The sequence below is a fragment of the Stylophora pistillata genome, chromosome 8 (assembly GCF_964205215.1).
Source record: "Stylophora pistillata chromosome 8, jaStyPist1.2, whole genome shotgun sequence".
NCBI classification, from domain to species: Eukaryota; Metazoa; Cnidaria; class Anthozoa; order Scleractinia; family Pocilloporidae; genus Stylophora; species Stylophora pistillata.
Genome location: NC_142526.1, coordinates 6386115 through 6404641, shown reverse-complemented (window position 1 = coordinate 6404641; position 18527 = coordinate 6386115). Strand labels below are relative to the sequence as shown.

At 40.0% G+C, this 18527-nt stretch overlaps 1 protein-coding gene across 5 annotated transcripts; it reads left to right on the top strand.

Moving 5' to 3' along the window:
* Nucleotides 1–1002: 1002 nt before the first annotated feature.
* Nucleotides 1003–18113, top strand: LOC148724670 (cleavage stimulation factor subunit 1-like). 5 transcript variants are annotated; one of them, XM_088729781.1, is made up of 15 exons: nucleotides 1003–1225; nucleotides 1317–1403; nucleotides 8997–9089; nucleotides 9437–9477; nucleotides 10188–10304; nucleotides 10811–10933; nucleotides 11920–11995; nucleotides 12554–12609; nucleotides 13448–13507; nucleotides 14115–14177; nucleotides 15254–15286; nucleotides 15671–15725; nucleotides 16104–16184; nucleotides 17439–17519; nucleotides 17823–18113. In XM_088729781.1, the coding sequence occupies exons 1-14, from the start codon at nucleotides 1180–1182 to the stop codon at nucleotides 17501–17503; spliced, it is 996 nt and encodes a 331-aa protein (XP_088585907.1). In that variant the 5' UTR covers nucleotides 1003–1179; the 3' UTR covers nucleotides 17504–17519; nucleotides 17823–18113. The 5 variants fall into 5 exon arrangements, with proteins under 5 accessions (XP_088585907.1, XP_088585905.1, XP_088585906.1 ...); XM_088729779.1 differs by having other exon boundaries at nucleotides 12530–12609; XM_088729780.1 differs by lacking the exons at nucleotides 8997–9089; nucleotides 9437–9477; nucleotides 10188–10304; ... (8 more) ...; nucleotides 17439–17519; nucleotides 17823–18113 and adding exons at nucleotides 5008–5377; nucleotides 6671–8595.
* Nucleotides 18114–18527: the final 414 nt, after the last annotated feature.

Genomic DNA, 18527 nt, shown 5'->3' with positions numbered 1-18527 from the left:
GTATCGCAGAGGTCAGTGGTTCGAATTCCGTACAGGCCTGATTTTTTTCAGGTCTGATTTTCGCTATTGCTTAAATAGCGCTATCTACTGCGAGGATCGTGCATCACACGAAAACTCTTTGTCGTTGTCGTATGAAAAAAAATGGACAATAAATTTGAAAATGAAAACGGAATAGGAATATAGAGGCAAGACCGATACAACGTAGATAAGTTTTAAGACGGAGCACTATATTTCGGCTGGCCAAACCAGCCTTCTTCAGGTGCCTCAAGAAGGCTGAAGTTCTTCTGGTGCCTGAAGACGTTGTATCGGTCTTGCCTCTATATTTATATTCGTTACTTTGGGCCGATTAGATCATGGCTGATCCAACGTACAAGAGTAGGATTATCGCTCACAGTTGCTTGCTGAACATTTAAAAAAGAATAGGGTTTAGTGATAAAAGGTCAGATCGACTAGAGGTATGAGCTGAGACTAACATGATTCACTTAACAATTTTATGTCGAGCTTATAAGTGGAAAACACTAAAAATTGTACATTGCTAGTTTTATTAACACCATACGTAAATGACATTGATTACTGTTGCGGAAAATCATATTTTAGAGTCAGCTTTGTATATAAAGCAATGATTTGCATGCATTCTTGGGAACAGCAGAAATGACTCAGAAAAAACATTCTAAGTACAGTGTTCATTCCGTGCAATTGGGGCATAAGTAAAAGGTTCTCATAAAATAGACACCTTATTTCATACCACAGAAGACAAGCAAAAGGTAAAATGGGTACCCCGGTTAAAAATACATCGATAACTCTATTAATTAATACCAGTCCTGATTTAAAGGAAAAAGTTATGTGAACAAAAGAAAAGTAGTCTGTACCACTAAGCATGCCTTCACGGTTTAGACTGGGAGCCCCGAAGTTTTTTTAAGGATGTATTCTAATATCTTATGACGATAAGCCCCCACCCACCCCACCCCACATCGTTCTGTTTTCACTTAGAGGCTGGCCAGCGGTCCGTGTATGAGGTAAACATGGCGATCCCTTACTGAACACCGTTCTTGTCGATCAGAAAATCAAAATACCAGCCTCGAAGAAGAAGCAGTTGTGTTATTTGATATTTGAGTCCAAGCTTGGATGACACAGGTTATTTCTTATGGTGGACTGACGAGGGGAATTTGAACACTAGTTATGTTTGAATTGTTGGAAGAAATGGTCGCATGGGAATGTAGGAATGGTAAGTATTACGAATAATTTCACATTTTGCTGCTTGAATAGAAAGTTAAGTTTATTTTAATTGCTTTGGCATGTATTTCTGACGGTTTTAGATCTACCTGCTCGATTTGTGTCTGCAACGCTTCATGTTGATAAGTCCCTCAAAATGGCGGCCAAACTTGGAGATTGCCGAAAATTAGGTAAGTTCGTGGAGTTATAAAGCTTCCGTAAAGGTCGGGCCACAAAGTTTTTTTCTGTAGTTACCTTTTCTATGGCATCTACTTCCTAATTATGTTAGTTGGATCAGTTAAAAACGCCTCACTTTTTCAAAAATTTGCCTTGAATTTGATCGGTTTTCGCAAGTGTGACTTAAGTAAATCGATAAGGTGTCATTCAAGTCTTCCTGTTTCCTTGATTGAAATGTGATGTTCACGAAAGTCGCCTAGATGGATAAGATAGAATTAATATACATGGCTGTGGTATTTGTGTTTTGCTGAGTTCCGTAGTTTCTTTTAAATTGTCCTCCAAAGTTGTCTCAAATTAAAGTCTTGAAAAGTGTCACGACAGGCCTTCGCTCGAGTGAAATTTCATTTCCGTAAAACTTTGAAAAATAAAGAGATCCGATCAAACGGATTTTGGTTTTAGTATAGGCACATGAATGTCTTACAACACACAAGAAATGAGGGAAATCTGTGTCTCAAGCAAAATTGACCGGACCGCTTTTACAGAGACACACTCTTAATTTTGTAAAGGCACACCTCGGTGGAGAGGTTAGTTACATCAGGCACATGAGGGTAGTTATGTACAGGTACACCAGAGTGGAGTGGTAGTTATGTGCAGGTACACCAGGGTTGTGTTGATTCAGGGGTGATATTGTAAGAAGGACTTGGATGCCAGTTACTCCCTGTGGTCAGAGGGTCAAAACTTCTGAATTTTTGTTCATATTTTTGAAAATTTTTGCATTTTCTGCATTTGTAACACTTTTGTTTCCATACTTAAAAATTGTGAAATTTCTACAAAGCTGTGTGTATGTAGTCCTGATTCTCTTGTTCTCTGTGAAATAATGTGCTTGCACATGTGGGTGACATGATTTTAAATAAAAATTTACACTAACTGGGAGTCAGAATGGTAATAAATGTAGCTACATGTATGCCCATGTGGCAATGTTCTCCTTTTCAGACGGTAGAAACTGGTAGAGTTTAATGCCCTTGCCTCTTATTAAGGCCTAAAGTCACTTGGAATTATTGAAAATGTAACAGTTATATTTAAAACTACTGTTACACTAGTTTTGACTTAATTATCATACATGAAATGAGGAGAAGATCAACTGAGTCAGATTAAATATTGGTCACTCTGTGCAATTGGTGAATTTGAATTTGGGGAAACTACCCAGTTTCTATTCATCTGCGAAAAGAAGTTAATGAAATGGAATATCTAAGTTGCAATTTCTTCTGTATACTGAATCAGTGCTTGACTTTAAAAGTGCAATTATGGGCTATTTGTTCACTAACTGTGTTTTATTTCACTGCAAGAATTTTGAGTTATTCTATGTTAGGATAGCTTAGTGTTGGTAGCCTTTTAATTGTATTTGTTCAATGGAAAGAGCACATCATGTTTTTGTTTTAGAATGATATTAGTGTGGTAAACATTCTCTCTTATAGAGCACTGTCTTGCTTAGCTGGTATGATCCTTTTCTAAGCCCTTTCTTAAAATTAATGAATCTTCAAGTACGCCTCAAATTGTTTAAATATCTGTTTTTGAGTAGTTCTTGGGAAAATACTTATAATTAAATTTTTTGTATATTTACTAACAATAAAACTGAAAGGTAGTACACTTGTAGCTAGACTTAAAAAAATACTGCCAATTTCATACAGTCCATGACTCAGAGAGGATAGCATTGTTACTCAATTAAATCATTATGTCAGTGTTGCTTTTAATAATTAATTTTTGAAACAGAAAGTCTCAATAATTTAACAAGGCTAAATCATTTTCAAGATAATTTGGTTTTGTCAACTGAGTTCATAATGTAAATTGGCCACCATAAACGATTTTTTAAAGCTGAAGTTTTGACTGCAAGCTCGTCGTCACGCAGCAATACATTTTATTGAGGACTAACAGCCCATACCCCCTTTATTCAATCATAAAGTCTATTTCAAGGTGATCCTGTAAGACTCAAATCTCCATCAGATTTCAGATTAAACTGGCATTTGAAGCTTGTTCTTTTCTCAGTAACTGTAATATAAATTTTTTGGTCCTAAGCCTTCTGTGGTTGTGGCAAACAGCAAAGTGAACCTTACATGTAGCTATAGATGACTCTTTCTATGAACAAGATCGAGCCTTGGTTAGACATGTCTCTGAAAATCTGGACTTTCAATTTTAGTGTTCAAAGCTGTTCGTGTACAGTAAAAACCCGCAAGTAAGAACCTACATTTTTAAGAGTTAGCCTAGACAGGTTCTTTTATAAATGGTACTTAACAAAATTTTAGGCTATTTAGGTTCCCCCCATTGACACTTACGTGTAACACGTGCCGACGAAAAGTCAAAATTTAGGAGAAATCAAGAAGGCAAACACAATGCGCAGTAAATTTTTAAAAATCAGCTTTTCCAAAAAACAAGCTCCAGTGAAAGAGGACTAATTAAAGAACTTATTTCCGGCGAAAAAAGCGATAGGTGCATATTACGTTTTAACTCAAAAATCAAGATGAAAGATAAAAATCGCTAAATATTTTCGCATGTGTGAAAATGGGCATGTGGATCATATTTCAACAGGGAATATGCAAATTTGTCCGTGAGTGAAGAGATCTCAAGTTCCATGGAATCTATCAATAGGAAGCAAGACTAAAATGGCCAAGAAATATTTAGGGACGTCAGATTTATTCAAAACAGTTTTTGATTTGCTGTTATTAGCGAAAAACGTACGAATTTCTTACGTGTAGAAAACACACGCGGTAAAATTCATCATGCTTAGATCGTTGTTTACTTGCCTTCATGGCCAGAAATTGCGCAGGGTTATGTTGAAAATTGACTTGAGAGCTTATTCTGTCACTTTTAAGACCTGGATATCCATTCAATTCCAAGCAAAGTATTCTATAGCATTGTTACTTTACATTCTGAATTCCACAAGGTCTAACTCGATCGCAAATGAACGAAAAATCCGACCTGAAAATTTTGAGGGTCGGCCGCGTGGACGCCATATTTTCAAATTTGATAATTTAGTGAAGACGCGTAGAGTAATGCCCCTCTAGTACCCCCTAAAGTCGAAAAATATATGCGCAAACAACGGATTCTGATTGGCTTATTGATCTCCAAACTAATAGAGGAAGTTTTGGGGACAAAACTCCACTTAGTATGGGAGGCAGGGGGAAAGCGTTCTCGCGCGAGGCGATCGCGAGGTTCGGGCGGTTACGGGCGGTTCAGGGGTCAATGTGAACAGGTTCTTACTCTTGGAGAAAAACACACCTGCATAACAAGGTGGTAATTGTCCTATATTTTATAACTACATATTTTGCACTCATTTTTCTTAAGAAAATCATCTGTTACAGCAATGGCAATCCGGTTTTTCTTCAATTATGATTACAGAAATTATTTCAGTGTACCTGTAATGTACTATATGATTTTAGAAAATAAGAATCTATTTTAATTTTTTTAGGCTAAATAGGTTCTTGTTTATAGGGGGTATAAATGGCATATTTTAGGCTAACAGGCTCTTAATTTTTAGGTTCTTACTTGCGGGTTTTTACTGTATATGCATGTAAAGGCCTGATTCAGTATACAACAATTTATTCCATTTCATTGCCTGCCTAGGGAAAGAAGTAAATGGAGAATGGCAAAACTCCACTACTGATGAGTCTTTCATGAGCAATCTTGAACTTCAAAAAGTAGACCAAGATTGTGAGAGTGAGCCAGAGGAGAAACCAGATGATTCCCCCTCGACAAGCATGGTTCTCAATCACATTCTAAGAATAACTTCTGACAAGAAAAAAAGAGCCTCCCCAAACCCTAAAGCCCGCTGCAGCAGCAGAGTCCTTGACGGGAAATGGGCATGTGCTCGATACAGAGAGCATTTGTGAACAAGTTAAACTTGAACTCGTTAAGTACAATGTTTCCCAAGAGGTGTTTGCCAAAGCAGTCTTGTGCAAATCACCAGGATATCTCTCTGAAATGCTCAAACATGGTGAGAACTTTTTCCGCCCACAAGACAATACGCACTAGAGAGGTTGGATGAATTTTGAGATCATGCAACAGTTCCTTCAGAGACCAGAGGCTCAATGCCTAAGGATTTATTACCAGAAGGGAGAATTGAGAAGAAGGGAGAGGATGAAATGTAGGCAGATTGAGATAATAAGTGCATTTTTTTTTTCATCAGGCGTTTGCAATTTTCTTTTTTTGTTTTCAATTTAATTTTTGTTGAGATTTTTGTTGTTGTGTAGCCTGCTGTGTAGGCATCACATTAAGGCGAGTTGAGGTTACAAGCTCACAATTATTCATTTAACTAGCCTTGTTCAATTTCAAGTTAGAGTGGATGGTGGGGAAGGGGTGGAGAAAGACAAATAGATTTCTATTCATCTCTGTTTCCTCACCCCCCCCCCCCCCCGCTCTCCTTCGTTCAGTCTGTTGCTTACTTGGTAGGGGCTATAAATTTGACCAAGAAACTAACGAAGGCTTGGTTGCCAAAGTCACATTTGCTCTGCAGACTAGTTTCTGTGCAATACATATTGATCTGGGAGAGAATGATTTCTGGTTTTTCTTTCTTCTTAATGAAAGGAGATGTATTAGAATTCATTTACTCCAGGTTTATGTAAAAAAGAGAACCTGGCATAGTTCTACCAAAGCGAATTTAGTTTCTGTAATTGAAGACTTCATTTCTACATGCATTTCTACTGCATTTCTTGTCCCTGTTGCAAAAATGAAACAGAAGGTGGACGAACGTTTAATGCACGATCAATCAAAGAGTGGAATAGCCTAGATAAAGACCTTAAAGAACTAAAGAATGCCAAAGCCTTGAAAAAGAAAGTTATAAACAATTTACTTAGTAAACAAAATCGTGATATGAATTTTTTACAATATGGATGATGATATTAATATTTAGTATGTTTTTATTATTATGAATTTTTAGTATATATACATAATTATGTATTAATTTCTTTTTAATAGGTTTATAAATTGTATACATCAAATTATTATTACTTTCTTTTAAGTCAATTTTATTTATTGATTAGATTACTTTATAGAGGGTCACAGGGTTATCATTTGTACCTAAACTGTTACGTGCTACCCTCTTAAAATAAAGTCATTATCTTATCTTGTCTTTTCTTACCTTTGTGTCCCTGAGGTTTAAGTTAATTGGGTTTTAAATTATCATTAATTTGGTATTTTTAGAGTATGAGAAGCACCTTGAAGATTAATTGTAAATTTTGAGAGTTGACATAAATTTTGATGCTGTGTTTTTTTTTTCCCCGGGTATTAGGGTCTGTCTGATGATGCACTCAGGAAAAGAAGACGCTACATACCCACAGAAGCCAAGGCTGTCATGGAGGATCATTATCACCGCAGCAAGTACCTTTCATTGGAGAAGTGCCAAACCTTAGCCAATCAGCTGGCCATACCTGAACAGTGTGTCAGTGATTACTTCAAGAATCTTCGATCCAAGAGGAAACATAAGGAACGAATGAGGTGTTTGCTGAAAGGGGTGGAACATGGTGAAAAACAACCTGACCAGGAGGATTCTGGATATGAAGATGAAGACAGTGTGGAAAATGGCTCAAGTGAAATTCCTGGATTGTGTTTGCCTGATAATTCAGCTGTGCCAACATCTAGTGCAGCAGGAGAAGCTTCCCCACAATCACATGGTCATGCGCAATCTCCAAGTTTAATACATTTATGTGGTAGAAGGTTTAATGTGTCTCCCCCAGTATCTGCTTCATCTCCAACTTTTCCAACATCCCCAGCAAGGAAAGTTTCTGAAACCGATTTAGTTGCATCAAAAATTGCTGCTCTGATGCAAAGTCAAAAGTCATTGAACAAACAGTCTGGTGTCCGAAATTGCCTGTCACCTGCTGTGAGAAGTAAAGACAGTGAACTGCAGGTTTCAAGGACATCCACCAGCAGTTCTGTTCATCGTGCAGTCAGGGAGAGTTCTGCACTCTCTTCCAGCGACCTGTCATCATCGCAGACATCTGTCTCCAGCTCTGAAGAAGTGGAGACCTTCTCACTTGAGAGCTTGATTGATGGTACCTGTAGTTCTGTCATGCTCCAGGGGGGGACACCTGAAACTGAAGGACTGGAGGTTGGGCAACAGATTTATGTTGTACATGTTAACAACCCTGTTGTGAGAAGTGTTCAGAACTGAAGGCATCGGAGTTCAAGAAGCTGGCATCAAGAAATTTCAAGACAATTTTCTACAACTAGCAACTCCATGATATGTGAAGAAGACTATAATTAATCATTTATTAATTATTGATTATAACTATTCATAATAATTATAGTTACACAAAATTACAAAAGTGGCAATGATTAACCAGGAAAGAGAAAGGATAATTAAGAATGCAGAAGACACAAAAGACAGAATCAAGAAAACAAACTTGCAAAATGAAAGTCAACTTTTCACAATGTGGAAACTGTGACATACCTTGTTTTAGTTGTGCTATAGAAAAGGAAACATTAAACCTATAACTCCCAAAATCTGATTCTTAACTCCCCCCTCCCCTCCCCCATTCCTCCAGCTGCCACACATTTCCTTGCAAATTAATTACAAGAATTTGGTGCTAGATCAAGATAACAACTTCTACCTGATAAGTCTGAGTATTCTCATTCCTTTTTTGCTGGATAATGCATGGATACAATAGCGAGAAGTTATCAATGAATCACTTCAGGGAGTTAGGGTTAATTTTTTTTAACCGGCCGCAATATTTTTCTGTTATATTGAAGATTTTTTCCCCTTATTGAGTCAGTTTCTCTTCGCCCTCTGTTACATTCAAAATGGAGAAATCAACTGTAACATAAGTATTTGGCTTTACACTACCTGAATGCCAAGGTAATTTCTGTCAAGATTTGGATTTAACTTATCAAAAATTATCATTTGAAGTTAGAAACAGTGAGGATAATTTCTTTCTGTAAATATAACAAATAAAGAGATGAAAGCATCAAGGAACTTTCTAGAGATGATTTAAAACTAAATCACTTTTTAACGGTTAGTTTGTCACTTTCACTGTAACAGCTTTTGGAATGTGATCTGTAAAATATCTTAAATGAGGAATATAGCACATAGTCATGATTAGCAAGGTCATGTACAATATTTATTAGGCTTTCATCCACCAAAATAGTTTATCAGATTTTGAGATTAATGTTACATGATTCATTGTTATCAGAAAATAAATCACACTAGTGTTATAATTGTCTCACATTAAGGGGTTAAGGTCACCAAACTAGCAGTTATCCTTTGTGGGAAGTTGCATAGCTGTACACCCTCGCATGTTGAAGGAGCTTGTTAGCGTGAGTTTTAAGACGGTAAGTAGAGCAGTCATCATTTGAGAACTAATGTAGAGGGGTGCCTGATCTCGTTCCCAGATCCTACCGTCCAAATGTAGCTTACAACTATGAAAGGTCTAGGTACGAGACAAGGAGGTGCCGTCATTGTAGGTCACGCATAAAATGATTATACAATGGCACCTCCAATATGGGGAACTGATTGGGACTGGAAAAAGCGCTCCTGAAGGTGTTCCAATGTTATGAAGAGGAACCTCCCATTCAATGAGAGAATTCTGGAAGACTTACCACAAGACATTCTTCTCCAGATCATGGTACTAGTCCTCCAGCGGCCATGTACGAAACATATTACGTAACAGCACATAAGGCTCCCTGCCGAACAGCGAGTTTTAGTCAAAATGGTAAAATTCTGTTTATTTTTCGGTGCGTATGCTCGTTTTCGGTTTTTTTGTTTTATTTTACCGTTCGGAAGCCGGCTATCGAGAGTAGTTAGTACTTTGATTATTTCAAATAGATGTCGCCTGAGTTTAGTGTCGACCTAGATGGAAACTCCAATATCAGGTTTTCGAGAACGGACTGGAGCCTATTATTATTTTTCACTGACTTTACCGGAAAAATGATGATAGGTTCCAGTCCTTACTCGGAAACATGATTTTGAAGTATCCCTTTAAGTCAGGACGCTGAATTTAGGCCCCCTCCAGTGAAAAATGACCATGATTAAGTTACATGTTTCATTATTCTGTTTTAGGTCGATTGATAGCCACAGGCTCAGTGGATGCGTCCATCAAGGTATGTTGTTATAAAATTAACATGAAACACATCGGTCAAACATCTGGCGTGTGCAAGGTCGGAGATTAATTTTGGCCAACGGCGCCAATTTCAAACAATAACTGCTGTGACGTAAAATATGCGACCAAAATGGAAACGTTCTTAGAAATATAAACAAAAGGAAAGAAAAATTGGGAAAAGGAAAACTCAAGACTTTCCTACAAAGCTTATGTAAACATTGATATCCACAGTTGGTTTACCGTTTTGTTTTAAGCTTCATCATGATGAAAAAAAAAAAAAAAAGATTTTAGATAGGTTTGTTCTTGGCTCTCGGTAAATCGAGACTCGAGAAAGAGCCGAAAAACAACGGACAGCAGTTGCAGTTGTCACGGTGATGGCCTTTTTTGCTAGTCCCCCACGGCTTTTCGTGTGCCCGCGTTTTCACTCATTTCCTTTAAACAGAGTGCCTAGAGTGCCTAGCACTGGGCTAGAACCAGGACCTCTCAACGCGGAGTTCAGCGCACCTAGCACCATTCGTCCTCAATTCCCACTTAAATGAATCTTAATTTGACAATCTTCTATAAAGACCTTAAGATAATTAATTTCTTCCAGTGTGAAAATGTAAAGCAGCTATTGAAATAAATAACTGAAAAGTGTGCAAATACAGTGTAGCACAGTTTGAATGTTGGTCGCGTTTTATCTCTGTACTTTCTCCCGGTTATTTCTTGCAGGTGTTAGATGTCGAGAGAATGGTTGCAAAAAACACGATGCCACAAACACAGGATCAAGGAGCTGGCACCAATTTAGAAAATCATCCAGTTATCAGGACCCTTTACGACCATATGGATGTACGTCACTAACGCGCTGAGAATAAGCTTATTATTTCTATCGTAATTGTGCTCGTCAGCATATTAAGCTCCGCGTTTACGTGAAACGTGAACGGCAAGAGTGACCACGTGACCTTGTTTTTCCCGCCATTTTTTCACGTTCGCCGGTTGCGCTTCGTCGTTTCAACGAGAAAGTAACCTGTTTGTCGTGTGCGGGAGATTTATTTCACTTTTTCTCTTACCGAGTAGAAGTAAATTGGCGGAAAATGGGAACGGGAATTGTTTCTTGTAACTCATACAAGGGCGCCTTCAAATCTACTCTGACGTGAGCTCACGCGAAGCTAAAGCCGCAAGGTTCACGCCATTTTACATGAAACGTGAAAGGGCAAGCTGACGTTTGCCGTTTCACATAAAGGAGTTGCTTAATCTCTCTTTTATCATTATCGTTAACGCGATCCCTATCTTGATTGTTATTGTTGTCATTAGAGTGGCGGATGTATTACACTACCGTTTTCATTTTGTTACAGGAAGTTACAGCTGTTGAATTTCATCCCAGCGCTTTGGTCTTGGCATCTGGCAGTAAAGACTGCACAGTTAAACTGTTCGATATCTCCAAACCCTCCGTGAAAAAGGCATATCGTTCTCTTCAGGTAAGCTACCTGTATATGGCAAACATTCTAAACATTTCATAAACTATTCAGTAACTGATATCTGAATTGGATCTAGGAGTTTTTGATGGAGGTGAAGGGAGAGGGGGTCGTAAATTTTGATTGAACAAACACTATAGGTATAGGTCTCATGGGAAGGCTGGCATGGACTCACTCACTCTCCTCCTCTCCCCCTTTCACTCCCCTCCCCCTTTCACTCCCCTCCCCCTTTCACTCCCCTCCCCCTTTCACTCCCCTCCCCCTTTCACTCCCCTCCCCCTTTCACTCCCCTCCCCCTTTCACTCCCCTCCCCTTTTCACTCCCCTCCTCCTTTCACTCCCCTCCCCCTTTCACTCCCCTCCCCTTTCACTCCCCTCCCCTTTCACTCCCCTCCCCTTTCACTCCCCTCCCCCTTTCACTCCCCTCCCCCTTTCACTCCCCTCCCCCTTTCACTCCCCTCCCCCTTTCACTCCCCTCCCCTTTCACTCCCCTCCCCTTTCACTCCCCTCCCCTTTCACTCCCCTCCCCCTTTCACTCCCCTCCCCCTTTCACTCCCCTCCCCCTTTCACTCCCCTCCCCCTTTCACTCCCCTCCCCCTTTCACTCCCCTCCCCCTTTCACTCCCCTCCCCCTTTCACTCCCCTCCCCCTTTCACTCCCCTCCCCTTTCACTCCCCTCCCCTTTCACTCCCCTCCCCTTTCACTCCCTTCCCCTTTCACTCCCCTCCCCCTTTCACTCCCCTCCCCCTTTCACTCCCCTCTCCCTTTCACTCCCCTCCCCCTTTCACTCCCCTCCCCCTTTCACTCCCCTCCCCCTTTCACTCCCCTCCCCCTTTCACTCCCCTCCCCCTTTCACTCCCCTCCCCTTGAGTCCCCCTCCGCTGAGTCTACTACTGAAGCAACCTATTAACTTATACGCATTGTGCAAAGGATAGTTTTAAATTATTTGAGGTTGCTAAAAACTGCAAGTTACGATCTGTTTTTCTTTCAGGAAGCCGAGGTTGTAACATCTATGTCGTTTCATCCCACAGGAGATTTCATTCTTGTTGGCACAGAGCACCCAACCAGTGAGTTCTTTTTTCCTATTTAAACCCAGACTACAAGCAGCCCGTCCTTTTCCGTCACACGAAATCACGAAGAAAATTGCTGTAAATTAGTGTACTGAATTTTTGTTAATTATGTTATGGCCGATAAGCAGTAGTCGCGTAGTCTTTTCTCATACCCAGACCCTTTGCGTTTATTACATGGTAGGATCTGGGTACGAGATTACTCATAGTCAAATTCAAAGAGCAGTGAAAGTCTTACTGAGTGCGACTTGACCATCAAGATGAAAAAAGAAAAAAAATAAGTCCTTTGGCCTTCGTACGCTAGCATGTCTTGAAACATTTTATTCTGACTTAATGTAATCAAACTAATTTACAAGATGAGCCATTCCAAAAAAGAACTCTTTTCGGACACATTCGATGGCATTCTTCATAAGGATTTTTTTTTATATTATAGCTGATAATGGACTCTTCTTATATCCTGTTCTTGCAGGAGTATGCTGTCATTCATCCACTCTAAACATATTAATCGTTTTGTATTTCGTTTTTTTTTTACAGTTCGTCTTTATGATACAAACACAGGGCAGTGTTTTGTACCGGCAAACCCTCGCGAATATCACACAGGATCTATTAATATGGTAAGATTAATTTTATTTTTGACAAATTTTAATCACACGGGTGAGCTGTTAACAAGAACTGTTACTCTACCTTTGTTACCCATAAGACAGTCTTAGCCCAGGGACTGGTCATTAGTTATCGCCCAGGAGGAGGGAGGGGGGGAGTTGTAAGATTTTCGTTGTGTCATTTTAACATTTACTCGATCAGCCTGTAAGGTTATGTAACATTACTATCTCCCCCCCCCCCAAAGTCATATGCAGTCAATTGACTGTAAATTTTATGTAGCCCCACCCGCTTATATTCTGTTGGTGACGACTGATTCCCCCTTTGCTCCCCGCGAAAACCAAGGACCACAAAATTCCCCCCCCCCCCAGGATATTAAAAAAAAACTGGTCCCGTACATCCAATTTCTTACAGACAAAACATAGCATTACTTGCAACACAATTCTTAATGCTGCTTCCAACTGGAGAGAAAATGAAAATTATTCAATTTACAGTGAATTCTGATTTCTGGGGCAGCATGAGGTTGAGAATTATCTAAATACTAGTAAACTGTAAAACAGACGATATACGTGTAATTCTAGAGTGTCCATGTCCTTGTTATTCGGAATGTAAGATTGACCCTTGAACCCCTAGAGTGACTAGAAATTAATTTCTCCTCACAATTTCACAGCTGAATCACACATTAAGGTCACGAGAATAAATGAAATGATCACCATCTAACAAAGCTCTTGATTGTTGACTAAATTCTCCTTGTCAGTTCGTTAGGAAATGTATGGAGAACAGTGTAGAGAATATGCGTACTGATCATGATGTGAGGGTGTTAAGGGTTAACAGGGCTTCGTTCATCAATTGTAGGTGCAATATTCCGCATTAGCTAATCTTTATGCATCTTGTAGCAAGGATACATCAATAAAGGTAGGTGGGACCAACACAGTGGTGAAAGTTTTGCGCATGTGCAATTATTGAAAATGTTTAAGGTGTTTTATAGAGAACATGTCAGTCAAACACAGGGCATGCGCGAGGGGAGTAAGTTTGACGTCTGCGTGCCAATTTACCCGCGCGAAGGAAAACATAAGATAATCCACAACCGTCTGGGGGAAAAAAGAGAGAGAAAATTAAAACACTCATAGCAATTTGTAATAGGAAATCTAAATTAGGGAAAAGAAAACCTTGCCACTCCTGCAAAGCTTATTAATTACGAGTATCCTGTTGAATTACCGTTCTGTTTTGAGTTTTACCAAAACAGTTCATGACTTTTAAGACATAGTCACTTAATGGCTTGTGTGATTCTTTGTAACGCGGAAGATGCAAAAGAGCCACGCAAGTGTGGGGCCGGTCCACCTTTTCCGGACTGGCTCGCACCCTGACGCACACACGTCAGCTTTCATGATGGCTTTCTTTACGATTGTCTGCGGAAGGACCATGTGGGTCATATTATTATGAATATTACGTTGAAAATATTTCCTTATTTTTTGTTGTAAATAACTTGACACACGATAACACATGTCTTCATTTGCTGTAGATCTGGGATGGAGTCAGCAATCGATGTATTGCAACATTTGAACAGGCACACCAGGGTGGAGAGGTTAGTTATGTACAGGCAAACAAAAGTGGTGAGGTTAGTCATGTACAGGCACACCAAAGTGGAGATTTTAGTTTTGTAGAGGCACACCAGACTTGAGAGGTTAGTTATGTACAAACACACCAGGGTGGAGAGGTTTGTTTTGTCCAAAAACATCGCGATGGAGAGGTTAGCTATATACAAACACACTAAGGTGGAGAGGTTAATTTTGTACAAACACACCAAGGTGGAGGGGTTGGTTTTGTACAAACACCAGGGTGGAGAGGTTAGTTTTAGACAGGCACACAGGGGTGAAGAGGTTATTTATGTCAGGCGTATTAGGGTGGAGAGGGTAGTTATGTATAGGTACATCAAGGTGCATGGGGTAGTTATGTATAGGCACACCAGGGTGGAGAGGGTAGTTATCATGTATAGGTATGCCAAGGTGCACGGAGTAGTTATGTACAGGCACACCAGGGTGGAGAGGGTAGTTATGTATAGAATGTCAAGGTGCACGGAGTAGTTATGTACAGGCACACCAGGGTGGAGAGGGTAGTTATGTATAGGTACATCAAGGTGCACGGGGTAGTTATGTAGAGGCACACCAGGGTGGAGAGGGCAATTATGTATAGGTATGTCAAGGTGCACGGAGTAGTTATGTTCAGGCACACCAGGGTGGAGAGGGTAGTTATGTATAGGTATGCCAAGGTGCACGGAGTAGTTATGTACAGGCACACCAGGGTGGAGAGGGTAGTTATGTATAGGTACATCAAGGTGCACGGGGTAGTTATGTAGAGGCACACCAGGGTGGAGAGGGTAGTTATGTATAGGTACATCAAGGTGCACGGAGTAGTTATGTAGAGGCACACCAGGGTGGAGAGGGTAGTTATGTATAGGTATGTCAAGGTGCAAGTGTAGTTATGTGCAGCTACAGCAGGGTCGAGGGGGTAGTTAGGTGGAGGCACACATGGATAGAGAGGGTAGTTATGTGCAGGCACACCAGAGTGAAGTTGTTAGTTACTTACAGGCAAACCAGGATGGAGAGGTTAGTAGTGTAGAGGACTTTGTACGAATTACTAAGATGGTGTTTTCTGCTGCAGGTGTATTCAGTTTGTTTTTCTCAAAACGGAAAGGTAAGAAGAAAAAAATTATGGTTCCTTACTTTGTTCAATTGCACTTAAGATATTTTTTCTAACAACAAATGCTTACTTGAAAGCTAGTGGTATAATTTCAGCTTGTGTTAGTGTAGACTGTTCCAGGCATTCAGGAATTTAAACAAAGGGCAATAAAAAATGGCGCGTTGGTAGCAGAGGAGTGGAAAAACGATGGAGGCTTGGGTCTGGTCATGTAACGAACGACTTGACCCGAGCCTCTCTCGGTTTTCGCTCTGCTGCCTTTGTCACGCTGTTCACAACTTTACATGGATTTCGTATCGTTCCACTTGCTGAAAGCCGTGAACAGGCTAATGTTGAAAATAACAGAGATTTGAAAACTCAGTACTCTTTACTCTCTTGCAGTATATTGTTTCAAGTGGAAAAGATTCTCGTGTGTATCTATGGGAACTCTCTACTGGTAATAAACTCAAAACGATTAACTTTTACTTGTTTTTAGTTTGTTTTTTATTGTGATTCTACCTTAATAATCTTTCAACCTCCGAGAGGGACTGGCTTCTAATTTCTCCTTACAGTATCGTCCTTGAATCAAATGTAGAGGTTATGAGAATAATGGAAATGATCACCAATTTACTGTAAGAAGCTCCTGATTGTTAAACAAATTCTCCTTGGCATTACCACAGGAAATATAGAGAGAACGGTGTGGAGAATATAAATACTAGTGTTAGTGTGTCAATGGTGAACTTTTACAAGGAGTACAGAATGTGCCTTTACTTCAGCATCAACAGTCAGTTATACACCGACAAAGACTGTTTTACTTCGTTCAATTTTATTTTAGGAAAGGCTCTAAGCATGTACATGGGCGCCACAATGTCGAACTACAGGACACAGATTGTTTTCAACCACACCGAGGATTTTTGTGAGTCCAGTTTGATAATGTTTGTTGTTTTTTGAGGATCTATATAATAAGTACTGGAAACATTCTGTAACTGACTCCAGGCGCGATAACCGCAAGTTCAGAATTAGAAATAAGGACGTCGAAGCACTGAATAAGAGCCTTGAACTTCGTGTTGATTTCCAATCTTTATTACAATGTACCAATGCTCAAAACCGTCAAACTAAAATACAAGCGAGAAAATCTAATCTAAGCGACATGAAAGGACAAAGCCGAACAATGATTGGATGTGATAAAAACATGAACGCAGGAAATGGCAAAACAACTAAACTAGAAATAACCGACGAAATGAAGCTAAGAAAGGTAGAAACACGTGCTTACCGATTGTCCTCTCTGTACGCCTGAGTAGTTATATACGCAAGATCCAAAGACTTCGTAACGAACGCAATAAACTTCAAGAACTTAAACTTAGACGGTACACACAGACTACTAGTAAAGACGCACGAGGTTCTGAAATACGATCTGACAGAAACGTCACAAATATCTAACGTAGACAGTTACACATTCAAACAAGACAAAGAGAGAGGAGCTTATTAGATAAGAGGGGATACGAGAGAAAAGGGCTTATTAGAGAGAGGGCACTTACTATAAAGGGGAGATAACTAGAGAGGGGGAATCTATAGGAGAGAGGGGAGCTTATTATATAAGATGGGATGCGAGAGAAAAGGGCTTATTAGAGAGGGCACTTACTATAAAGGGGAGATAACTAGAGAGGAAAGTCTATAGCAGAGGGGGGAGCTTGTAAGACAGAGGGTCTTATCGCCAGAGAGGGGTACCTACAAAAGAGGGGAGATAATTACAGAGAGGGAGCTTGTTAGAGAGAGAAACCTTTTAAGAGAAGGGGAACTTATTATTAAGGGGGAGCATCTTAGTGCGGGGATGCTTTTTGGAGAGGGGGCAAGAGAGAGGACTTGTTGGAGTGGGGGGGGAAGATAGGAAGGGGAATATCAGAGTGGGGGCTCATTAGATAGGGGGCTTATCAGAAAGGGAACGTTATGAGAAAAGGGGCCATTAGGAGAGGAGTTCCTCAGACAGGAGGCTTTTAAGCGAGGGGGGCTCGTAGAGAGGGGGCTTATGAGAGGTGGGGAATATTTAGGGTGGCTGAGAGAGGGCTCATTTGAGAGGGGGCTCACTCAAGAAGGGCTCATTGGAGAGGTAGGTCTTAATAGAACGTTGCGATTCTGTTTGCTAAATTTTCAACCTATTCAATTTTAATAGTGATTGCCGCAGACGAATCGAATAACAGTATAGCATGCTGCGACACGAGGTCGACAGAGCTGTAGAAAACTCTCAGTTTAGGTACAAATAAAATGGTTTCTTTGTTCCTGTAAAAAGTATGGTAGTAGAGGCCTCGTTTTGCGTGTCTTTGTTCATGTGTCACGCATTCAATGATAAACATCCACAACCCGGAAAACCATTTCGTTTTTTATTAAGACCACGTTATGAAACGAGTGCACGTGAAAAGCTCGCTCATTTCACGTGCGCCCCACATGACGTTAAAAAGACCAGCGAAGTGGAATCATGATTACGACGGCGAAACTTAACTCTGGGACTGGGACTGAATGCGCTAATATTCCTGTGGTATACATGTGCTTTCTTTAGGTCACAACAACCATATTCGCTGCATCACCCACTCCCCCACAGGAGCAGCGTTTGTCTCGTGCAGCGATGACTTCAGAGCAAGGTTTTGGTACTGTGAGGGAGTATAAGGATTTCCTCCGCCGATCGCATCGAAAGAAATAGCTTAGAATTCGTGTTCCTTAAACCGATCTTCAATACAAATGTAAATCTACAGTCAACCTCAATTTCTGCTTAAATCTCTCAGAGATTCACCCTTCTCGTTCGGCTCTGTTTAATCTGTAAGACTTTGAAATAAAATCTAGCGCCATTTAACGTGTTTGTTTTATTTATGATAACTATCAGAGCGTAGAAAGTAAATCTGCAATTGCTTTGTTGTTCCCTTACTCTGCTCTGTGATTGACCCAGAAAACTCTCGCAAATCTCTTAACCAATCAGATACAAAAGTGAAAATATCGTCGATTTGGTCACCCGCGCTTTTAGCGGTTTGGTCGGTTTTGCTTTGAAGTTTCCTAAAGTTATTTTCTTGTGACTACTTTGGTTTTGGTTTTACGACACTCTCCCCTTTGCTTTTAACATTGCTCTCATTATTATTGGTATTACTATTATTACAACTATTTAAGTTGAGGTTCAGTATATGAACTTATGTCTTCAAAGTGTAGGTAACATTTTGGCAAAACTGAGAAAACTGATTCATAATTCAGGTCGCACAATTGAAAGCCAAAATAA